At 42.3% G+C, this 26578-nt stretch overlaps 1 protein-coding gene across 4 annotated transcripts in view; it reads left to right on the top strand.

Moving 5' to 3' along the window:
• Positions 1–26578, top strand: part of MCTP1 (multiple C2 and transmembrane domain containing 1) — an 862717-nt gene that overhangs the window by 473469 nt on the left and 362670 nt on the right. For all 4 annotated transcript variants that reach the window (XM_075593230.1, XM_075593236.1, XM_075593222.1 and 1 more), the window contains one exon: positions 6307–6493. In XM_075593230.1, coding sequence (XP_075449345.1) covers positions 6307–6493 — 187 coding nt within the window. The remainder of the gene's footprint in view (positions 1–6306; positions 6494–26578) is intronic.

Raw genomic sequence — 26578 nt, 5'->3', positions numbered from 1 at the left:
TGATTTTACACCGTCTTTTTTCCAGTGTATGGGCACATGCTTAGGTGGAGGTGAGGACAGGTGAAAAAATGTGGATAGAAGGGGAGTGAGGAAGTTGGTGAGAAGAGAAAAGTTGACAAAAGAGTGATAAAACAGCAAATAGGGAGGGCATAATGAGAGGCAGGGAGAGGGGTAAGAGGAGAGAGTTCCTAGGTATTGGAGGATAAGAGTAGGAGTTGAAAGAGAAGGTGTATAAACCAGGCCTAGGAGGGAAGTGTAGCACTGAAGATTAAGCAGCAGATTAGAAACTGAGTCTATACAGTAGATGTGTACAAATTATCAGAGCATTTAGGATGTCAATTTCTCACAGTTGCAGAGTTGTTGTTGCAGTATCCTTCTTGTAGTCTTCACCTCCAAATCCAACTCCAATATTAACTCCACATACACTTCATATGTGACACTTAAGATGTTACACATCCAGCCTTTCATATACTCACCCAGGAGTAGATAATTATTTTTTATCAATTTCCACATTTCTTGGTCAAAGTACTGTATAGTCAAGGTCCAGACTCTATAGAACTGCAAGTGCCACTGCCCAACATACACATCATGCAATGCAGTACATTATTAACATAACCCATTGCTTATATTTTTTAGTGTATCAAATAATCAATACCCACCACACACCCACATGGGGTAGCTGAGCTGCAGAGTATACTGTCAGGGATGGGTAGGTTGCTGGGTATATATACTGCCGGAATAAAAAGGGTTGGTCTGTATTAATGGTGGGAAAGCTCAGTTATATGTTGCTGGCCATAGTCGGGAGGATGGGGCTGCAAGGAATATTATACCTTGGCTGCACGGTACACACAGCGGCTGGAAGTTTGGGCTACAGCATGGTCCGTATTTCTTTATAGGGGCTGATAAATGTAGTTCAGGAAGGTTTGTATGCTGGGTTATAGGAAGCATGCACGGCTCACACAAATGTACAGTTCTTTTAGGATGCAATGGAGGAAGCTGTGTATAGGAGGGGCAAGAGGTTGCATACTTGCATGCACTATATGTGTGGGTGCTGGGTACAGGACCTGAGTGGGCAGGAAATGGGGCATGAAATTGTTATTGGTTTATTGAAAGTGTGCACTACAGATTGGTGAGTAAACAGGGGAAGAGATGGTTCATGCACTGAAATAATGTGCTTACTGTAATATTAAAACAGGTGCTGTGCACACTGTCATAGCCCCCTCAATGAGGTGTCACTGTGCTGTGGGACATTACTGTGGGGTGTTGTTTACATTGTCTAGAGTAGGCACTGGCTAATGAGTTATTGGGTTAAATATGTACAGTGGCGAGAAAATGTTTGTGAACCGCAATGAACATTACGATAATTCCATAGTGTTTCTATGATCACCTTCTTGAATCAAAACCAGTCTTTTCTTAAATATACAATAGGGTTTATATTAACCAATTCCATGTCTTTTGAAACAAAATGATGTGTGAATTACACAAACATTGAGCCACGGTATATGAAAAAGCAAGTGAAACCCTGGTTTTGTCAGCTAAATTAAAGGGATAATTAGAATCAGGAGTTTAAACAAGTAGGTAGACCTTCAGGTGTGAGTTTGGGAGGCCCCATCCTATATAAAAATCAGAAACTTTGTGAGTTTGGCCTTCACCATAGGAGTGTGGAAACACATCATGCCACGATCAAAAGAAATCTCTGAGGACTTCAGAAAAGCAGTTATTGATACTCATCAGTCTGGAAAGGCTTACAAAACAATTTCATAGTATTTGGGGCTCCACCATTCCACTTTCAGACAAATAGAGAAAGTTCAAGATGACAGTCACTACCCAGCAGCAGTCATCCTACCAAAATCGCTTTGAGAATAAACTGGCAAATTATCCCGGAAGTCACAAAGAACCTCAGAGTAACATCCAAGAATCTGCAGGCCACTCTCACCTTGGCTAATGTGATTGTTCATGACTCAACTATCAGAAAAAGACTAAACAAGAATGGTGTTCATGGAAGGATAGGCAGGAGGAAACCACTGCTCTCTAAAAAGAACATTGCTGCTGTCTGAAGTTTGCCAAAAAGCACATAGATGATCCACAAGACATCTGGAACAATGTTCTCTGGACAGTTGAGTCAAAGGTAGAACTTTTTGGCCTCAATGAGAAACGTTATGTTTTGCGAAAACCAAACACTGCGTTTTAACAGAAGAACCTCATCCCAGCCGTCGAGCATGGTGATGGGAGTGTGATTGTTTGGGGCTGCTTTAGGACCTGGACAGCTTGCCATCATTGACAGAACCACAAATTCTGCATTGTATCAGAAGATTCTAGAGGAGAATGTCAGGCCATCCATCCATAAGCTGAAGCTGAAGTAAAAGTGGTTCATGCAGCAAGACAATGATCCTAAACATACAAGCAGATTAACAAAACACAGCCTGAAGAAGAAGAAATTACCCATTTTAGAACGACCTAGTCAAAGTACGGACCTAAACCCATTGAAATGTTGTGGCAGGACCTGAAGTGAGCTGTCCATGCAAGGAAACCCTCCAATGTCACAGAGTTGAAGCAGTTCTCTAAGTAGGAAAGGGCCATAATTCCTCAAAGCCGATGCGAGATACTGACCAGCAGTTACAGGAAATGCTTAGTTGAAGTTATTGCTGCTCAGGGGGGTGCCACCAGGTACTGAATCTAAAGGTTCACATACTTTTTCCCACATGGATATTGAATGTTTAATCATATATGGTTAAATAAATGTTGAAAAAGTATCATATTTTTGTGTCATTTGTTTGATCAGGTTATCTTTATCTATTATTAGGACTTTCAGATTAAGATCTAATAACATTTTAGCTTTGAAATATGTGAAATATGTGAAAATCCTAAGTGGTTCACAAACTTTTTCTCGCCACTATAGAAGGTATACACCTATATATATATATATATATATATATATATATATAGAAGGCCCACAGGATTTTGCTTTGTATGTGAAGAGGGGAATGTTTCTGCTGTGCTACAAAGCCTGTCACATGAAACATGGCTCATGGCAAAGGATTATGGGATGCTCAACTATATTACTGTCAAGCACCGCCCCAAGGGCTTATTAAGAAGCAATAGTCATGGTCGAGCATGTGATCTGGGGGGGCAATTGTTTCCCGCACATGACTGGGACACAAAATACAGACTGTAAAAAGATTTTGTGGTCAATTCAAAAGCATCTAGTGATCCGGATTTGGCCCGCAGTCTACTATTGACTCCCACAAACCTAACCGAATCCTTATATTTCCACTGTATGTTACTGTTACTCTGCCATTTTCACTGGTTACTGCTGTCCCCAATGTTATTCTGCCTGTCCAGATGGCCATCCTAATTTACCTTTGACCTCTTCCTCCTTGATATCTCAGTGGTAACTAGTGCTTTGATTGTGCTCTTCATGGCAACACAATGTATGGACCCTTGGCAACAATTTTAGCCAATGGCAAAATGTAGGCAGTGGCCCAAGTGTGCAAAGATTCAAGTTTACATTATTCCATGACTGTATTACAGTATGTTACAGTTTACATTTATGACCTAAATCGGCACTGAACAGGTTAAACATATATACTGGAGAGTAGAGCTGTGCTAATGTCTTCAAATCTGCTTTGCAAATGTTCTTGCTTTTCCCCCCCTTCCCTTTGTGAATTCGTACAAATCCAACATTTAATATATATATATATATATATATATATAATATACAGTATCATATGTTAAATTGAAAAACTCAGTTAAAATATTCTGTTTGAATCAAACCATTTTAGCAATTAATCTGCATTTAACACCGCATAGACCTAGTAAATGTAACCTGGTTGTGAACATAATGTCCAACTTATTGATCTGCATTTATTTCCATAAATGACTATTAAAAGTTATACTGTATGTTATTATGGCAACAAAAGTCTATTTATTCATGTTCTCCATAATTATCACAGTGTATTGACCCTGCGGTCACCACATTATTTTTCTCTTCATAATCAATTGACATTTTGATGAAAAAGGTTTGCTAAGCATTAAGCTCGGTGAGAGTTCCTGTCTGCACATGGGCCTCACATTCAAAAAAAGGGCTGCTCACCCATTCAGCCTAAGGGACCAGCACCGCATTGCCTTGCATTGCAGTTCTTATAAAGGATTTTCTCTTCATTTTATAAGTTTGTGGCTGTTGCAGGTCTGGAGTTCAGTGGGCTTACAGACCCTTTGCCATCGATGGGTTTTAGTGCTTCTCAGCTTCTTTGCAAGGCCATGTTAATGGGTAAATAAAACCAAGAAAATCTATAAAATAACCGGGAGTCATCAAAGCACACGACCCGCGCTATCGTGCCTGTATCGGCCATACCTGCAAATAAATCTCAATGGCAGATATCACAGATTTCGGGCGAGATATGGCAGATTGCACTTTGAGGACTCCCGACCAAAGAGTGGTGTACTGTTTTATGGTAAAGAAGATACTATATCAAGAAAAGTATAATACGTTTAGGGAGTACAACATACAGATGTAGCAGACATTATGCCCCCCATTAACTTGGACTGAAGCAAGAAATAGCGCCGTAAATATTGCATGGGTTGATATAACGCACACATTACCATTCTTTTCTGTGGCGCTCGAGGTAAAAGTTTTTTTACTTGAGTAATAACGTCTGCTAAGTCTAATTACTTGAAAATCTTGACAGCACCTTTCTGCTTTATAATTTAGTATTTAACTGGTTCCACAACAATGATTGACAGATCCTATTTGAAGAGCAGGAATCAGCTAAGACATAAAAAACATGGTTTAATGAGGTAAATGTAACATTGAGTGGAAGGGTTCATTTAGCACCAATATTTATAATACCTGATTTGTGGTTGGGAGAATCAAACTGAACAAGAATGCAATGTAGAAAGAAAGCCGTTTGCTGCAAAAGTACCTCATTTCAATATTTAAAAAATATTTTTCCTTTAATAAAATTTTAATTAAGATAAATACATACAGAGGTTTTTTGGGGGGGATACATGTGAAATATTGTTACCTCTGTCACATTTTGCAGATATAAGTTATGTAAATAAATAAAGGAGTGCAAGAAAAGTAGAAGAAAAGAAACAGATATTAGATTTAAAGTAAAAGTACATTTCAACTTTTAAAACTGAAGTTTCCTTAACAAATTCATTCCATTTAAAGTGTCTCAATGATAATTGCAGACGGTCCTGATCTGGATATGTTTAAATTACTACATAGGACCCCCCGGCCCTGCTTACAGGTGGTATGCTGCTCTACCCAGGAATATATGCACTGTGTACAGTTTGCGGGCTATGAATTTGTCCTTGTATTGTTTGTATTTGTTTTTCTCTTTTACTTTATTGCAATAGTATTGTTTATGCTATTGATTTACAATATGTGTTTTTATGTGTATTTATTTTATTTCTTTTTATCTGTGTATATGCGACAAATTCAATCAAAAAGTGAAATATAAAAATAAAAAAATGAAAAAGTTGAAGGGTAAATGGGCTGCTGCCAGCAATTTAATACCAGGACAGCCCCACCCAACTCACCAGTGGTCCAAAGATACAAATATCTTTCAATATTGTGGCTAGGACCAAGCGGGTCTTCTCTGATCCTAGGCCAAAGCAATCACTTAGTCCCTTTAATATGCTGTGAAGGCACTTCCGAGTGCAGAAGGTTTTGGTCCCATTTGTTTGAATCGGGCTGCTTTTTTGCATAGCATAGAAGACCTCTTCACAGCATATTTAATAGGCAGCCTTAGAGCGCCTTGCATTGAGGGGAAATGGAGGCTGACAGATTCCTTGAGTGAATGGAGGTCACATACACTATATTGCAAGTAAAACTCCAGTGAGTGTATGGTTGTATACAGTTTTCCCGATGTACTCTGCTAAAATGTATAATGCAATAAACTTGTACATTTCTTCCTACAGTACAGTTGCTGTTGATATAACATAAACTTCTTCATATAGAACTGTACGTTCCCCAGATTCACAAGCGTCCCACCTTACACATCATCTTTAAATAATCAAAAAGATGAAAGTGCTTTTCAATTTCCATGTGCATGCACGGTTGACTGATTTCTATTGTTTGTGCTGCCATCTTTTTCTCTATTGGTATATACATTTCATTTTCACAAATAAGGGTAGAGGTATTGCCCAATGGAAATATGTATCTTCTCTCAGCCTTGGGAAGCATTTTTATATCCAGTGATTTATTTCCCTCTTATTTTTGTGCTGGTCAGGCTTGCCCTGTTCGTTTGATCGCATGAAGAAAAAAAAAGTCGCTTGCTGATTCAAACCATTTGTTTGTAGGTGCCAGGTTGACCTGTCGGCCCTGAGCAGAGAACAAACTCACAAGCTGAAGCTGAAGCTGGAAGAAGGGGCTGGTTGTCTGGTCCTTCTGGTGACTCTGACAGCCTCAGCTGCCATCACTATTTCCGACCTCTCTGTCAGCTGTTTGGAGGATCAGAAAGAGCGTGAGGAAATTCTGAAGAGATACGTACGTAACACCAATTAATCATCTTTTGAATGAGGTTATAGCAGCTAAATAAAATAAATGTTCACACCTGCAAAACTGGAAAAAAAAATCACTTTAAATAATATGTTGTGCAAAGACCAGTTACCGTAAATACAGTGCCTACAATCTGTACATGTTAGAACATGTTTTCTAATTATTATCACTTTGATTGGCTGTCTAAATTAACTTCATTGTGAAACCCTTTACTGCAGACGGTTATATGAGTTTTTCGAATGAAAAAGAGAGAAACAGACTCTAAGAATGAGATCTGTAGAGATCTATCCAACCGATTCATTAGCTATCGTGGTAAAGTAAATTTATACTATTGTGGCTGTTTTGTGTAAGATTCATTTTTGTTCAGAACAATTAAAATATATCGGAATAGAGATTTACCATATTTACTGTATATGATGGTTTATTTCTTTACCCATATAAACTTCAAATAGTTAATTATTTACATTTGATGTGGCATTTATTTGAATAATTTTTTTAATGAAATGTTTATTCAAATATATTTTAGCTGTACCAGTTTTGCCAAAATATCTATTGTACTTCATATTGCAAAGTAGTGCCTATATTTTCATATAAAGGCAATATCATAACCAACTACATATGTGTATGTGTGCATATATAAATATACATATATACTGTATATATACACATTTATATGCAGCGTGTTTTAGATGTTGCAGACACAATGGTTTACATTGCTGAACTAGGGAATCTTAAAAAAATCTTCAAAATGTTTTATTTTTTTAAAGGCCAGATTTTTGGGCTCAAAGGCTTGCTAACTCTTGATTCGTTTTCTGCTTACAGAATATTTAGGGTCCAATTTCACATCATCCCATCAAAGCCAAAGACAGGGTGACAGCAGTATTATTAGTAGGACAGAGAGGGGAGCTCTTACTCCAGTATTTGGTCATATGGAATATCACTAAAAAGTATGCATGCATGAGGGGAAAAAAAAAGCTATTTCCACTTAATATCACAAAGCTTTTATTGTACAATACTGCCAGGTGTTTAGAAGGCTTCTCTAGACACTCAGCCATCAAACCAAACCCGGCCTAACAAAGAGCCGCTTAATTTTTCTTCCAGATTATAAAATATTCCTATTCCCTGACTGGCATCCTTTCAATAACTGAATTTAATAAAGATGTACCTTATCAGGCAGTGCAGATAACATGAAGTGCTGGTACTAATGCTGTACAATATTCTTCAAACAGATTAGCCGGGTGCACGCTTCAGCAGATTTATTCAGGCTATCTCCACTGAATCAGCTGTCTGCTAATGCTTGTACAACTCATATACCAATAGCGTTATCATAAATACACTTTAATAGAGGTGACTTAGCACTGCAAAACAAAACATTATATTCCGAAAGCTAATGGAGAATGAGGGTACTGTATTCAGCTAGTTAAAACAGCAATATTGGGGCCTCCTCCCACAGCAAACAGTGATACCTGCAGCAAAGAGCTTGCAATGCGATTTTTTGTTAGAGAGTTACACAGAGATATAGGAATGGCTTCAAAGTCACATAGAGGTGGCGCTGGGTTTTAAATCAGGGGTTTCACTTCATACAGTAGGTCAGTGCTTTAACCGCAAGGCTTCTGTCTCCAATCACAAGAGCAAAGTACTGTAATACAACATAACCAGTCCTAACTAAATACTAAATATAGAAAACGGACAGATTCCTAAATGATCTGTATTCATATCCAACACCTCTGGGGAAAAACCTACTTGAAAATAAAGCATCCGTGATTATGTTATTAGATTGTCTATATGTTCAAGTGTATTTTTATTTATGGAATAAATAAATACACGTAAAAAAATGCATGAAAAGTTAAAGGATTTTAGCCAAGGCTCTCCTGTCTTCTATCATTTCTTTATTAGTTGTGCATCCAACTTTATGATCCACAGTATCTACATCTTGTGTCAGTTTCTTCAAAAATCCTAAGTACGTTCCTAATATTGCAGTATTTAAGCTTATTGTTAAGTATGCTGTACAAGCAATAAATGTGTCTATAAAATATCAATTTGATGCACTGCAGCATATGTACAGTAGATTAAAGGTTAGCTATTTCCTATACTACTACACATTCCGCAGACTGTTATTACACTGATTGAAGAGTTACTAAAATTATTTTTTTTGTTTCTCAAACCTAGACCAAGAACTCACCTGCAAAATATAGAATCCCTAATTACATTGGTCTTATTGAGAAAATGCAAATTGTTCATAAAAAAATTGTTTTCACTAAATTGGTTGTTAGTACAGTGGCGGCACACTTTATCTGCACTTGGCTAGAGCCGCAAGCCGGGAGGTTTCCCGGCTTGCTCGTTCCTTTCCCTCGGCATGCCGCGCGTTATCGATGCGCGGTCACGCTTCATCGGGAGCGTGCGCGCACGGCGTGCGTGCCCAGGGCTCCCCGAAGGGAGCCCTGGTGTCCCGCGATGTGGTGGATTGCGGTGGGGGGCTCCGGGGGACCCGGCGGACCCGGAGAGGGGAGGGGGAAACCCCGATCGGAGGATCGATCCTCCGAGGCTCCGGCGCGCGCCCGGTACACCTCGGCGCGCGCCCGGTCTTCTGTCGCGGCCGAGACCGGGTAAAGGATAGAATAAACTCGGCCGCGACTGTAGCTTCAAACTCCCTTGCATTCTGTAAGTGAAGAGAATATCATTGATATCCTTATATTTTAACCTTGAAGAATATAATAACTATGAAAGAAATAAAAAAATGCTAAAAAAAAAACAATAAGTCTAACAGCAAAACTGTCTGATATTGGTGAGTTGTTAGGATTTGATGGTGCTTGACACATGCAGTATATAAATTCCACAGCAAAGTTCCAGTCGTGTCAGAGTTACTTATTGACTGAGAGCTAAGTTCCTATTGTGAGACATGGGCAGTTAACATTAGCTCCAGAACCTAAATAATAATAATAATGCATTGTCATGCATTAGGAAACCCCCTGGCTCTGTTGCTGTTAATTTGCAGCAGGATTGCGCCTTTCACCCTTTTGCCGGCCCTTCAGACAGCAATGAGGGTTAATAAAGAGAACCTTTGCCCAGCATTTGTAGTTTCCCTCTTTTTAGTTTGCCGCTTCTTGTTTTCTTCTTCAAGTTTTTTTATTTCAAAATTGTACAGCTTCCATTTCGTAATATGTACAGTATCTATACTAGTAAGTATCAACTTTATAGGCAATTCCTGACAATCAGAATGATCTACATTGTTACTTACAAAGTCAACATAGTTTTTTAAGAATGCATGTGTTGCTCATTTTTATTCTTATGTATATAGGAGTGGCTCAGTGAGTAACTACACTGATTCTATAATTATTGCAGTGTTGAATTTGAATCAAGGGAGCCGTGTTCAATTCCTATTGTCAGCTCCTTGTGACCATGGGCAAGTCACTTTATCTCCCTGTGTCTCAGGCACCAAAAACATAGATTGTAAGCTCGTCTGGGCAGTGGTGGTATCTATAACATTCTTATGTGTTGCATACTGTGCTCTACACTGTATTGTAATTGTGAAGTGCTTTGAGTCCCGATGGGAGAAATTATTATTGTATCCAATTCATTTATGTTAGTCCAAATGATCCATGATTTCCCCAAACATAAACCTGCATTCATTTGTCTCAGTGAAAAGCTTCTGAATTTTTTGGGAAATATAATTTTTTTTCATACTGCTACAAGTCATTTTCTTATCCAGTGGAAGATTTTGTGAACTGGAAACTTAGCAAGGATATTTCTAGTCTTAAATCATAAATTCTATTAGTTCAAAATCCACAGAGAAACATGCGTCCAATCTTTATCAATCTGAATCTTTCTAGACCATATGTACGTTGCGGTGCATCATGTTGTATAAAATCATAATGCAATATTGGTACTGTAGTCTGGATCAATTGACACATATAAGCTGTTACTGGGTACCATTTGTTGGTTTAATGGTTGTGACCAGTGATTAGTATTCAGAAATTTTGGCAACCGGTTCTCTGTCACCTTACCACCCTTTCATAGTGAAAAATCACTATCATCAGCTCTCCCCCTCATCATCATCAGATTTCCCCCTCATCACCATCATCTTCTCCCCCTCATCATCATCATCAGATCTCCCCCAGTCCCCCTCATTATCAGATCTCCCCCAGTCCCCCTCATCAGCATCATCCTCAGATCTCCCCCAGCCCCCTCATCATAATCATCAGATCTCCCCCAGTCCCCCTCATAATCCATAGATCTCCCCATGCCCCTGACTACTCGCACCTCTCCATCCCAAACCTCGGCTTACGACCAATCTACTACTCTCCTGGCTCCTACCCTAGACCACGGCACAACGAACATTGACCACCCGACTGGCTCCGCCCCCGGACTCTGGCAAGTATTCCCAATAACCCACTCTCTCCAACCCAGAACCGGCTTCACTGACTATCCACCCTCCAGGCATGCTCCCGCTGCTGTGGGTTTGCAGTGTTGTACTTTCCCATCTAAGTACTGGGGTCCCACCTTGTTCATGGTGAGCGCAAGAGTTACAGTCCCCCTCAGATCTCCCCAGTCCCCCTCAGATCTCCCCCTCACCTCCTCCATGCCTACCTAGGTTGACACTGACACGGGGATATGGTATGTAGCGGCAGCAGGCCCCCGGCTTAAAGAATTAGCCAGTAAAAGAATCACTTGAGGCAGAGCAGGAGCAGAGCAGCACGAGGCGGGGAGCGCGCTCTAGAGCAGACACCAGAGGCCAGGGGGTTCTGACTGAGGAGAGCGTTGAGAAACACTGGACCAGGGGCATTATAACTACCTAGTGTTGTTGTTCTATTTCATTGCTGTCCCAGAGATTATTCTTGGCATATTATTAATTACAAAACATACAGGACCCCTATAAGTTCATATTGAACCCCCAAAGTAACCATAACACACAGACATATATATATATATATATATATATATATATATATATATATATATATATATATATATGTGTGTCAGAGAGGAGTGCTACTGAGCATGGCAATATATATTTAAAACCAGAGACAGAACATGAAACACAGACAGAGCTCAGTGCTACATCCAAAGACACTAATACACGGTACAGTGCCTATATATATATATATATATATATATATATATATATATATATATATATATATAAATATAAATGTAAATACAACTGTATGCTCATCTGCATGTCTTAGGCAGGTCTGCAACCCTGCCTTTCCCCATTATCACCCAGCACACAGCACTTCCACTGCAGCAAGGGATTCTGGGAAATTACATGCAAATGAGCACACAGTGTCACTTTTTGCTTCAAAAACCATTTTTAACATGGTTCCCTATAGGCTGAAGCTTGCTGCATGGTCACAGCTTTGAGCACAGCCAGGGTTAAGGTGCATACCCAGAAAACCACCCACAGACAGCTGTTTCGACCTTAATGGGTCTCATCAGTGTGGGGTTGATTAACTGGGTATGCAAAGAAGCTAAAGGATGGGCCAACCATATTACTGAGTTAAGTTATGGTGAGTAAAAAAAGTGACAAAAACCCTCCACAGCAAAGCAAATATGCAAATGTAAATACAACTGTATGCTCATCTGCATGTCTTAGGCAGGTCTGCAACCCCGCCTTTCCCCATTATCACCCAGCACACAGCACTTCCACTGCAGCAAGGGATTCTGGGAAATGACATGCAAATGAGCACACAGTTCCACTTTTTGCTTCAAAAACCATTTTTAACATGGTTCCCTATAGGCTTAAGCTTGCTGCATGGTCACAGCTTTGAGCACAGCCAGGGTTAAGGTGCATACCCAGAAAACCACCCACAGACAGCTGTTTCGACCTTAATGGGTCTCATCAGTGTGGGGTTGATTAACTGGGTATGCAAAGAAGATAAAGGATGGGCCAACCATAATACTGAGTTAAGTTATGGTGAGTACAAAAAGTGACAAAAACCCTCCACAGCAAAGCAAATATGCAAACGTAAATATAACTGTATGCTCATCTGCGTGTCTTAGGCAGGTCTGCAACCCCGCCTTTCCCCATTATCACCCAGCACACAGCACTTCCACTGCAGCAAGGGATTCTGGGAAATGACATGCAAATGAGCACACAGTGCCACTTTTTGCTTCAAAAACCATTTTTAACATGGTTCCCTATAGGCTTAAGCTTGCTGCATGGTCACAGCTTTCAGCACAGCCAGGGTTAAGGTGCATACCCAGAAAACTATAAATATATGAACAAAGAAAGGAAAATAAGGAGTGGCGCCAATTCAGGACAAAACCTAGCCAAGTATATTATGATAGACCGGTGAACCATATACTATTGGGAGTAATAATAAATGTAGCAGCTATAAAACATTAATACATAAAAAAATACATAAAAAATATAAAAAAATACACAAAAATACACATAAAAATAATATTAATAAGGAATTATAGAAGATACAAAAACCAGTCCCAAAATCACTGTCCTTCAGAGTCTTTGCAGCCCGTTTAGGGGGAACACCACTGCCTTGAAGATATCTAAAGGAGAAAAAAACAGAAGAAAAAAAAAAAACAGGCGCACTCATAGTGTAGTAAAGTTAACAAATTTATATATGGGACTGGGTAAAATATAAACTGCTCACTCACAAACGGAGAATATAAAATCGCATGTATGAGATATAAACTCAATCGCCAACATGTAGAGCAGGAACTCGATGGATCCTCCGGACAGACCACCACATGCGTCACTGTGCAGGGGGAACACCGAAATGGTAATTCTTCCGTATACCGGAGACAATCAGGCACCTCCTTGCGATTCCAATGTCTATCCTGTTGTAAAGGACTTCCGGATCAGCGTCCCTGCTCTCAGTGCATGAGATTCACAAAAGGCTTCCGGGTCAGCCTAATCACTGACCATGCAGTCAGTCGCCGTGTACCAAAGTGTCCCAACAGTACAGATGAATCTCTCTGTTCTCTCAGAGTGAAAGGTTAAACAGTATAAAAATTATGCTCCAAATAAAACACCCTACGCGTTTCGTCTTTACAGACTTCGTCAAGGGGAATATATGAGGTATATGGTTCAATCGGTATATATAGTCAGAGTAGCCAATCACAGAAATAGAACTAATTAATTAATAGATAACAGGTATGTTGCATGGTCAGATGAAATATTTACCCATGTATATGCTGGTGGAAATTAGTAAAATTCAAGATATATGCATACATAATATATAAAGAGAATACTAGTTAGTGCTTGTTACAAAAAAGTATATACACTGGCGACACATCCTATTCTAACATTTCCCGCACGGCAGGATGCGTGAGGGCCGCGTGGTGACGCGGCATGTCCGCGCGTCACTGTGACGTCACTGTCACGTGGCGCGCCCGGCTTCCCCGACACCCCTGAAGTTTGAAGTGAGGTAAGCGGGGGTACGGGGAAGCAGAAGGGGCACAGCAGGAGCAGCCAGGGGGTCGGGAAGGGGCAGCAAAATGCGCGTGGAGTGGAGGGGGTGCACGGAGGAGATGCGGCTGGCGCGCGGTCTAGTCTCAGCGCCAGCCGGAGTAAAGCCCCGGCCAATTAGGGGCAAAAGTTAGAATAAGATGTGCCGCAGCAGTATATGTATATAAAAATAAAAATAATAATAAATCAACAATATATATATATAAATAGATTAATCATGTCATTCTAATCAGAGAAATACAATTATAATACATTAAAGTAAAAGATGAAAGAATAATAAAAATGAAAAATGACACATAAAAATATAAAATAAACATACATAAAGGACAAAAAAGGTTCAAAAAAGATCCCATAATTAAAAATACAAATAAACACATGTAATGCGAAAAATATATAAATCACATATACAGTACCAATATATAATCTCTTATAATCAATTTATAAATTAAAAACCAGTAGTAGAAGTTCCTGAAAGGGACACATATGGACCAAATGCTAAATGCACTTCCAATACCTAGAGTTAATATATAATATTGTCCAGGAATTCAAGACATGTAGTTTCAATAAAACATGAACTCAATGGTAAATATATATATATATATATATCTTTTGAATAAAATGGTCTTTTAGTTTAACTCTTTGCAACTTCCACACCCATGGGAACTTGCATCCAGTTTGATTGCGACAAATCTAATACAGAGTGCTTTTCCTGGTATTAAACAGGTTAATAAGAGCTTCAATCAGACTTAGAACTATGCAACTAATTTTGACAGATGTATTATAAATCATTCTTCGTGGTAATGTACAGGTTATTAAGAATCTATTTTAGTGTTAGGATACTTGAGACGTGGTCTGCCTTGGAGGGGCTCAATGGCTTACAACACTTTGGCCAAAGAGTTAAACTAAAAGATCATTTTATTCAAAAGATATCTATATATATATATATATATATATATATATATATATATATATATATATATATATATTTAGGCACTGTACCGTGTATTAGTGTCTTTGGATGTAGCACTGAGCTCTGTCTGTGTTTCATGTTCTGTCTCTGGTTTTAAACATATTATTAATTACCAACTTCGTCCCATAAATATTTTGATTATGTTAAGAAGTATAAATTAAACTATTTGGGGGAGAAGAAGTGGCCAGTGAGAGAAAACAGGACTGTGAGGTCTTGACCAGCTGGGTCTTATTATCTGCACCAGAATGAATGCGAATTAGAGGGTGTTTTTTGACCCATATCACACAGGAATCCGACGTGTCGGTCCCCAAAGTGACCTTCTTCAGGTGTCTCTTTGAGGACTTGTTCAATAAACACCCTCTTTTTTGCATTCCTTTGTCTGATGCAGATAATTAGACCATTCTGGTCTTCTCTTCAAGTTGGATATTTTGTTCTATCTAGCACAGGCACACTCTGTAGGATACTTAATACTGAGTGAGCAGCCATTTCCTAAATACAATATATTTATATATTATATATATACACACACACACACACAAAATAAACTTGATGATGGACCGCACATATGTTTAACAATTAGGAACTTAAAATCTGATGACTCTATATTGAATCACTCATACAATGACTAGACAGATATAAAAATTCAATATAGCTTGTATAGCTAGTGCAGGGGTCTCCAAACCTGTCCACAAGAGCCGCACACAGGCAAGCTTTTATGGGTATCACTGTTTCAGCACAGGTGGCTCAATCAGTGACTCAGTGAAGCACTGATTGAGCCACCTGTGCTGAAACAGAGATAGCCATAAAAAGTGCAGAAGATGCACGAAACGCATCAGAGTTCCTTCTCAAGATGATTTTTTCTCTTTTTTATTGATGTCATTGCTGTTCATTAAATTTTTCTATTGAAATCGTTATCCAGTTTCCGTTTCACTTCCTGCTTCCGGAACGCATGAGGCACTCATTGGCACACAGTGCATCGCATTTCTCCTTCCTTATCCAGGGAGCTTCCTCCAAAAAACACAATATACAAAATACAAAATGGAAAATAAAATCAATAATTATACAATAAAAAATAAAAAATCCAAATATAATCTACATGCCAAACCATAATACCATCAAGCGGGTCTCTTGACTGCTCTATACGATCCAATCACTTTCAGTATTAACCATTTAGGGTTTGGCATGTGCCTGCTATCATTAAACACTCATATTTATAGTTTTATAATAAAAATCTAGCCTTTTCAGCGGATACACATGCCCCTTTATCGTTGTTGTCCTTTCAAATTCCACCATAATTAGATGGGATATAGATTATATGTGGATTTTTTATTTTATAATTATTGATTTCATTTTTCATTTTGTATTTTGTATATTATATTGTGTTTTTACACTTGCTTTATATATATATATGCAAAGGAAGGGAAAAAGTGGTGTTCAAATGGAAGAAATACTTGGGAGTTATACTGTATAAAATGTTATTACATTTTATATATCACTCGAAAAGTAGCTTATTGTGTATAAAAAGATTATATATTATATTATTATTATTGATCCATTTGCTGTAGTGAAGGTTTTCAATTGTTTAAAACTCAATAGCAATCCCTTCTGCAAGGAAGAGGAGTTGATTGTTATATTCATCTACACTGATTTTTTTTACCAAGTATAAATTCTGCATAGCATCTACAGTATGAGGTACAGTACACATCTAGAGATGGGAGCTTGAGGAAAATGGTTTTAATTTAATGTAATGATAACAGACACTTGTACAGGTCACATAGAACACCTTTGTTGAAAGTGTCTGTACTGCAGTTCTGGCTCTGGAATAATTGCTGTATTTTGTTCTCTGGCCAATGACCCATAGATACTGTACAGAAGAGCAGAAACAGATGGCTAAGCCTCTTACAATAATTACACAATTGCCATCATTTCTATTGATTGTCTGCTTTATCTGCTTTTTTCCTCCCTGTGTCATTTATGGAACCCTCTGTAAATTATCATCATGCTACCACTAACACAGATTGTATTTGTATTTGGCTTTTTCTTTTAAGGCTTCTCGGAGCTACAAGCTGTCCTAGCCAAAGAAAGCTAATGAGCTAACCCTATATCCTGATCGAAAGGCCTTGGGAAATGACAGTACTGTATTAGTATTACAGCTATTTAGCCATTTCCTAGCTGAACGACAGAGCCCTACAAATTAAACAGACGTTATATCTTGAACCATTAATGTAAAACTGCCGGAAAAAAATTACTAATGGTTTTTTTTTCAGAGGGAAAAAGGTCCGCTAATGGGTAGCAGACCAAGAGAGATTGTATGACCTTTTCAGAAAGGGTTTGCTGAACCCTCAGTTCCCCTTGTCACAGTTTAAAAACCATACGAGCTAGTTTAGAGAAGAAGTTGTTAGCATTCCATTTCTATTATGACATTTCACAGTCATCCGATTTAATGTCCCTTGACCGGATTGTCCACTGTGAGACGATGGGCTTGAAATGTTATTTAGAGCATTGATAAAAGGTGAGCGCTTCTAAGATGACAGCGAGTCATAAGGCTGGTGGTGTGACATTAATTTTCTCCATAACAGAGATGGAATAAGACGTCACGGTGACAAGCTGTCAATCAGCGCTGGCCCCTCTGTGGATCTCGATGTCATAGGATGGGGTATTGCTTCTCCCATAATGGAGCCGAGCTGAGACTCTCTCCCTGACAGCTGCAGCAGCCATACAGAAAATATATTATACAGCCTTTCATTAAAAAAAAAAATAGAGAGAACTCATCTCTAGAGCATTTCAATTTTTTTCCCATCTTTGGAGGGTAGAGTAAATTCACAGCAAATCATAGATTCCTCTGCAGTGGTATTATTTTCTAGCCTGAAAAAAAACCAACCTGATTTTTTTTTTTCCAAGGCCCTCGATAGTATTCATAAATAACACATCACAATTTCTGATAACAAATTGCTCTGTAGAGTCAGGTATTTATGATAATCTAGCATTTATATTTGCTTATTACAAAGCTCTGAGGGTTTATTATGGGTGCTTACTATCTGTATGGGAGATGAAATAAATATCTGTTTTGATATAATGCTACCAGTGCATAGCACAATAATAAATCCATGATAAATTCCTGCCCAAAACATCTTGCCGTCTATGTTTTTGCAATAGTTTTTCATTTCATTGTTAACATCTTTACAATAACATGGACATTTGCCACTCAATATTTTGCATCTGTTTAATGTGTCTTACACACAAGGACAGACTATCTTAGAGACCATAAGTATGTACTTTATGGCACAAGCAAAAAAAGTCCTCATATATATTGGTTACTTTCTTGTGTGCTCAATTAGAGTAAAGGCTTATTATTTAGTCAAGCTATTTTCTTTCAATTTTGTCTTTGTTGTCTTTGAAGAATATCTTACATAGAGAGTATGACATTTTAAAAAGCTACATTTGTGGGGATATTTGGGCTTAAATTGGAGAATTTCCTAACTAGCAAAGTAATAGAACATCATACAGTAATCGGAATTCTTTTAAAACACTTTGTTCTCGTAACTAGCAGCCCTCAGATTACCTTAGTTCAAAATAATTTGGTACCGAAATACGAGAAATTCACCTTTTAACTAAAAAGTTTAAAAGGAAATTGAACAGTGTGTATAAGAATTGGGAAGAGACATGAAATATAAAGAGAGACAATTTAGCTGTCTTGCTAATTTGGGCAATCCTACTTTGCCAGTCAGTATATATTGTATTGCAAGCTGCATTTGAAATCCCTTTCTATCTTGAGAAATTATTTAATAAGTCAGTCCTGATCATAACAACTTTGCATCCTTTCCCCAGTGGTCGTATAAACTTCTCTTAGAAGAAATCATGTGTTATATATTAACTAATGTTTGTCACTGAACTTTAGATAAGTGGGCTTTTGACCTGGAATTGGCAGAGCTAAAGAACATATCTTAAATTGTTAAATAACCATTAGAGTTAATGCAAAAGTGACGAAAGTGGTTATGTATACAGTATAAGGAAAGGCAATGTAAATGTTTGCTACTAAAACTAATGCTTACACTTAACACATCTGTCTGTAAGCGCCAGTTCATCCTTTTGAACCATGTGCATCTGCTACTGTACTGATTTGTCAGACTGGTTTAGGAGGAGTTACAGTATATGTTTAGCAAGTTCTTACATTTTGTGCCAAACTTGTTTTGTAACTGGGGGTATCCTGAATCTGATGCACTTTCCAATAGCTTGATGCATAAGCCTCAAAATTGCGCTTGTACCTTGGGAGGTGTACAGCAGGTAATTCTGGGAACTGAAACAGGTTTAAATTGGACATTCCTTAAGAATGGAACTGCAGAACCAGATTGTTTCTAGAAATGTCATGTGGCACAGGAAAATGTAATACAGTAAATATTTTATTCATCTGCCTCACATTTGCCTGACAGGTAAGGCCTAGGGTGGATGACTTGTCACTAGAAAAGGGAGGAGATTATTAATGCAAAGAAAACTGATGCATTTTTTATATGTGCATAAATTACATGTAAGCCCTTCACGATCCCATCCTGTTGCTCTATATAACCTTTCCCAAAGTTGATGCAAATTATAATAGTTATTTTCTCATGTAGTGCTGACAGTGCACACAGTGCTGTACATAAAAAATATTGTTAAGTCCATATTCCTCTATAATCCAATATTGTCCATATCCCCCTACAATCCAATTTGGTGTCTCAAGTACATGGAGATTGTGATTCAAACTGGTTTTACCCACAATAAAGGCAGTTACTGTATATGGTCAGTAAGATCGCGACTCACCCGACTTTTGGAGTCACTGTACATTCTGTTTATACGCCTAAAGATTTTAGAGAGTTTATATCTTGTAAGCCTCAACTTTGGAGGGTTGTCTTATGATTATGTAACGGGTATTCCCTATGAATACAGCCGCTACTACCTGCTGTGCAACCTGTGTGGCTCTCAGGAGCCTAAGCCTCCGCTAGGGGAACCTGGGGTACATACATATTATACATCTCTTGGTGCAACGCCTCCACCTGGGAGGGATCCCAACGGAGTGGGAGGAGGCCCTCACAGGAAACAACCACACAAAGCGAGTAAATGTAAAACAGGACTGGCTTTACTACATAGCAACATATATCAACACAAATCAACATGCGCCACGGCGGACGCTAACCACACTGGGTGTCACGGCGGACACTAACCACACTGGGTGTCACGGCGGACACTAACCACACTAGGCGTCACGGCGGACGCTACCACCTCTAGGCGTCACGGCGGACGCTACCACCTCTAGGCGTCACGGCGGACGCTAACCTCCCACAACGTGACCCCACCCTGTGTCCAGTAACCCCCACCCAAATGTCTCGTACTCCCAGAGTCAAATACCACTGTGCATATGTGTGTGTGACTGCGCAGCCACTATGTTTGGTGATAGGCCTGGTTGGTGCACGTGAGTTGCAGGTTACCTGCCCGGGCTCCAGCCACGGGTACCGCGATATCAATCCGCACGATCCGACGTTGTCCTCCACACCGCGTGGGTTGAAAGTCCAGCGCGAACAATGTCTCTCCTAGTCTTAGGGTCTTTGGTGGTGTTCTGAGCCCAGAACCCACCTCGCAGGGCCGCACGGCGTCAGCACTGTGTCCCTGACTACTTGACCAAATAATGGGGCAGTGTCCATATCTAGGGCCTGTCCCTAAGCTCCACAAGCTATTAGGTGGCTCAGGACCTAACTGGGACCTTGGGGGCTGCTGGCCTATGCAGAGGGTCACTGACCCCTGCATCCACCTCTTACCCCTAGCTGGTCCGGATCCTGAGTGACTGCCTAGCTGCAAAACCCCGCGAAATGTATCTAACTGGGAGCAGGGGAATCCAGCCTTCCGATTGGCTCCCTGGCGTCACGTGTCTCTGCCCCTGTGCACCCTGGGGGCTGTCCTTCCCGCCTTGCGTGTGCGCGAGCTGTTTGGAGCCTCTCGCGCTAGCTGGCCTCCTGCGCATGCGCGAGCTGACTTTGAATGGCGGCGCCCTGCTCCGCTCGCCGCCGGGACCCTAACGACGCGATCGCGGCCTCGGCAACCGGCCTGCTCGCGTCCCCGGCAACCGGCCCGCTCGCGTCCCCGGCAACCGGCCCGCTCGCGTCCCCGGCAACCGCCCGACTGCTTCCCTAGCAACCGGCCGCAATACAACCACGCGCGGCAACGGGGAAGGAGGGGGTGAGTGCGCGAGGGGGGACCTGGCTACATCCTCCCCCTGGTGAAAAACCCCAACGACCTCGCTTGGGATAAATAACTCAAACCGTACAGAAATTATATAATAAAAATGCATCAATATATACAACTTAGCACAGGTAACTCTAAACGAGATTGCATAACTCGTTGAGCATCACAATCACAGACTGTATCTTACTACGAGAACACTGCTGAGCCTCATAATGGGGTGCCCCCATTTGATCGTAAGTAACCCTAGTTGGCGGGTACCTAACTCGTTGACTCCGTCGGATTTGTTCTTCGGCAACTCCCTCGGGGGAGTAATAAGCATAGTCCTGAGGCCTAGCCTCTTCCCTTGAGGGGAGAAATGTCTCTGAGGGTACAAAACACGGACTCTGTGGATCCAAAGGCTGGCCTGTTGGTGCCACCTTAGTAGGCGTTGGCCTACGGGGCCCTTTCCCCGTAGCTCCTTCGGGAGATGCCCCTTCTGCTGAGTGGTCCCTTTGAGAGGGTCCCTCCATAGGGTCTTCCGGAGTTTCAGAGTGAGTCTCGTTAGTTACAGTCTCTTGACCCACCTCTGATAGATCGAACTCATCGTTGAGCGGTGTGGCCTGTAGTTCCTCTTCTTCATCTCCCACTTGGGGGATGGGGAGAAGGTGATTACGATGCCAAACCTTTACCCGGCCATCGGTGTCTCTGATGCGATAAACCGGGAGGCCAGGCATCTGTGACTCCACCTCATATACGCCATCTCTCCACCGGTCCGCCAATTTATGTTTTCCGGGGATTCCCAAATTACGAAGTAACACTGCATCCCCTGGACGTAACTCTCGATACTTGACTTTATTGTCATAACGTCTCTTGTTACCAGCATTCAGTTTGGCCGTAGACTTCTCAGCCTGTTGGTAAGCTTGTTGCAGACTGTCTTTTAGCCTTTGCACGTACTTAAAATGAGTGGTATTGAATATCCCGTCCGTTGATACTCGGAGACGCACATCTACTGGAAGTCTGGCCTCCCGCCCAAACATGAGGAAGTACGGGGAGAACCCCGTGGACTCATGGCGAGTACAGTTATACGCGTGTACCAAAGTTTCTACATGACGACTCCATTCTGTTTTCTGCATTCCCTTCAGGGTTCCAAGCATGTCCAACAGGGTCCTGTTGAATCGTTCAGGTAAAGCATCTCCTTCAGGGTGGTACGGCGTCGTCCGGGATTTGGCGATGTTCAGCATTTTAAGTAATTCTCGGATCAGAGTACTCTCAAAATCTCGCCCTTGGTCGGAGTGAAGTCGGTTTGGAAGACCGTAGTGAACGAAGAACTTTTCCCATAGAACTTTCGCAACCGTGATAACCTTCTGGTCTTTTGTGGGGAAGGCCTGTGCATAGCGGGTGTAATGGTCCGTGATGACCAGCACATTACCGATTCCTCGACTATCAGGTTCGATACACAGGAAGTCCATACACACCAGGTCCATTGGACCAGAACTCTTTAGATGGGCCATGGGAGCTGCTCGGGTAGGCAACGTCTTGCGTTGAACGCATCGGGAACAACGGCGGCAGTGTTGTTCCACCGCTTCCCGCATCTTGGGCCAGAAAAACCGGTCTCGGACTAGCCCAAAAGTCTTCTCTACCCCGAGATGCCCGTGGTCATCGTGTAGAGACTTCAACACCATATATCTCAAGTTTTGGGGTAGAACTAGTTGTCGCCTATCAGGGTGGTTATGATATTGGACTACCCTATAGAGCAAACAATTATCTATCTCGAACTTGTCCACCTCACGCATGAGTAACACAACCAGATCTCGGGGAGCACTCTTCAATAGAGCAGGGTTCTTCCGCTGAACGGCTTGTCGGATTATGCTGATCACTGGGTCTCTCAATTGATAGTCTACTAAGTCTTTCCATCTTATGACTTTGTCCTGGGTTATGTTCATCCCTGCGGGGTCGCAGTAGGCAGCAGGGATCGCCTGTGACTGGCACCCTAACGAATCGGCAACTCTTAGTTCAGAGAATGCGACCTGATCATTGATGACGGCCGCTATACTACACATTGCTCGCATCCCAGGTCCAGGGATCTCTTCCCATTCATCATCATCAGGGGTGGCACTCAATCCTGGTCGTCGTGATAGAGCATCGGCCCCAATGTTCAGAGGCCCTGGCTTGTACTTCAGAGAGAATCGGTAGTTACATAGTGTTGCCAGCCATCGATGTCCGGCTGCATCCAATTTGGCGGAAGTATTGATATACGTGAGGGGGTTGTTATCGGTCCTTACCTCAAACGTAACACCATAGAGGTAATCGTGAAGTTTCTCCGTGATCGCCCATTTGAGAGCCAGGAACTCTAGCTTGTGAACCGGATATTTCTGCTCACTGGGTGTCAGACTGCGGCTGATGTAGGCTACAGGCCGAAGACCCTCGGGGTGTTTCTGATGAAGGACAGCGCCCAGTCCATTGAGACTGGCATCCACATGCAGGACATATGGTTGTTCTGGGTCAGCATATGCAAGCACTGGTGCTTCAGTCAGGCTTTTCTTCAAATTCAGGAAGGCCCGTTCACACTCAGGCGTCCACTTATCACCAAACGGTTGACGGGCCGACGTGGCCTTTCTCCCAGTATCTTCGGGGTATATCTTCAGCAAATTGTTCAGGGGTTTAGCTCGACTAGAGTACCCTTCCACGAACCGACGGTAATACCCACAGAACCCGAGGAAGGATCGCAGTTCCGCGACATTATCTGGACGCGGCCAGTTCACCACCGCTTCTACTTTGGCTGGATCAGTAGCAATCCCTTGGGCAGACACGATGTGTCCCACGTAGGTCACTGAGGTGTGGCAAAACCTACACTTGTCGAGTGATAGCTTCAATCCTTCTTGGCCAAGACGATCTATCACCTTCAGTAGCCTCTCCTCGTGTTCCTCTAAGGTCTTCCCAAAGACAATGATATTGTCAAGGTAAACGAGGCACTCCCGAGGATTCATGTCCCCTATTGTTTTTTCCATCAACCGCTGGAAGGTAGCAGGGGCTCCGCATATACCTTGGGGCATACGCGTGAACTGGTAGAAGCCCAGGGGACAGACGAAGGCAGTCTTTTCCTGATCCTCTTCACTCATGGGTACCTGGTAGTACCCAGATCGCAAATCGAGCACACTAAACCATTGGCTCCCGTTCAGAGCGTTCAGGATCTCTTCAATACGAGGGAAATTGTATTGATCAGGTACCGTACGATTATTTAGGGTTCGATAATCGACGCACAATCTTACAGATCCATTCTTCTTCCTTACTACCACTATGGGTGATGCATAAGGACTCTGCGACTCCGTCAGTATTCCAGCGGTCTTCATCTCCTCCAGGACATCCCTTACATCGTCCACATCCCTGGGGGCGATACGACGAGAGCGTTCACAGAACGGAGTGGCGTCATTCAGCCTAATAGTGTGTTGGGCGCTGCGACTGCGGCCCACATCCATCTCGCTGGTAGAAAATACTGTTTTTCTTTCCTTCAGCTTGGCTGTCAGTCGATCCTTCCACTCGGTCGGCAGGGTCGAATCTCCGAAGTTGAAGTCCAGGTCGACTAACCGCTCACCTACTGCAGCGGCGTTCACCTGGGGCGCGGTTTCCACCGGGCTGACGGGATATATACTGCCCAGACTTTGTCCTACATCGATGTCCATTGGAAATGGAGAGATGTTTTGGATATACACGTGGGTTCGGAGAGGAACTCGGGCCGTCCACTCTTTTACTTCAGGTATTACCCGATACCCTCTCTGGATCTCTTCCTCAGGATCACTCTCCAGAGAGAACAGATGATCGGTCTCCTCCCGATCCGGATAACAGCACCAGACGGCCATGCATTTCACTCCCCCTGGGGAAATGGTCGTCAGTCCGCGTTGACGATTGTAGAGGTCCCCGTGACGCTCTAGGGCATATACTCGGTTGCACTCCTCTCTCAGTACAGGATCTAGGCGGGTATCGGCCATTGGCAATTCATTAGTCTCCTTCAAGTAGGCTCTGATGACAGCTCGTACTATATCCGTATTTGTCCCCAGGATGACCGGATACTGACACTGTCCTTGAGGTTTTGGGCACACCATAGCCTCCACACTCATGGGATGTTTCTTGCCGGTATTCAATTGAAGTATCTCCAGTTGAACGCTCACAATCCCATCGATGGGGTAATCTTCGTTGCTCAACCCCCTCACTTTCATATGTTCCGCCGACCGCAGGGGACAATGCTTCAGGTGCTGGTCGTAGAAGTGCCGGTATATTATGGTCACTTGAGACCCGGTGTCCAATAGAGCAGCAGCATAGACTCCCTCTACTACCACACGTACGATGGCCGAAGGGCCCACCTGACAGTAGCCATCTCCCCCTGGAGTTCCTTCGCCTGGGCTCAGGTCAGGAGGGGCTTCGGGAGGCGTGGGGGTAGCCTCGGTGGTTTTGGCTTCTGAGGTCTGCCTCTGACAGATCATAGTCCTGGCCGAGCTTCCTTTACGGAGCGTTTCCGTTTCTTGGGTGTCTCCATTAGGGCACTCTCTAGAGAAATGGCCTTTCTGTCCACAGGTATAGCAGACGACGTCTTTGAGGTCCAGTCGTCTTGGGTAGGTGGGGGAGGATCTCCCCGAAGCCCGCCCTTTCGTTGAGGGCGACTTGGGTGGCGCATCTTCCTCTTTGACAGGTGTCTTGGGCCGGCGAGCGGAGGCTCCCGGGGTGGCACTGGCTGGAGGGTCTTTGGCTTTGGTGCCTGCATGCAGCTTGGTATAGGCCTCATGCCCTTTTACGATTCCCAGAATGTCCATGAAGGTAGGGGGAGGTCCCTCCTTTAGTGAGCACCTGATCATAATCACAATGTGATGCGTGGGGATGGCCCCTCGGAGGAACTGCTTGCGCCGATATTCGTCCATCTCTGAAGATAGGATGAGGCCGCAAGTTCGCAATTTCCACAGGACCAGCTGGATGCGTTGTAGGAAGTCGGACAGGTCTTCCTTCTCCTTCTGTCTGAGAGCGTAATACTTGAACCACAGCTCGCTCTCCTCTTCCTCCTTGCCATAGATCTGGACTAACAAGTCTACCATCTGGTGAGCAGAGAGATCAGGGTCTTGGTCACGCTGTGCACTGACCATAGTGGCCGCTGGGGGTCGTAGACTTTCCAGGATTCTCTGCCGTCTGACCGTTTCAGAGCAGGGCCATTCGTCGATCACCTTGAGGGTGTGCTCCTTCCAAGAATCGATACTTTCTTCGCCTGTGGGGGCAGGAACCGTCCCTGAGAACGCCTTCAATTTCCAATAATTTTGGGCTTGAGCGGACGTAGTTATCGCTTCCACTAGCTGCGGGAATGTCACTCCTAACAGAGAGCCGTCATTGTTGGAGCCACTGGCTATCGCTGCTCGCTGCCTGTTAGGGGTTGGGGTAGAACTGTTCACGGACCGGTTAGTAACCGGTGATGTTGCCGGACTGCCGGCCCAACTGGTGGCCC

The sequence above is a fragment of the Ascaphus truei genome, chromosome 1 (assembly GCF_040206685.1).
Source record: "Ascaphus truei isolate aAscTru1 chromosome 1, aAscTru1.hap1, whole genome shotgun sequence".
NCBI lineage: Eukaryota > Metazoa > Chordata > Amphibia > Anura > Ascaphidae > Ascaphus > Ascaphus truei.
The sequence above is the reverse complement of the archived record's forward strand: the minus strand, read 5'-3'. Positions and strand labels throughout refer to the sequence as shown.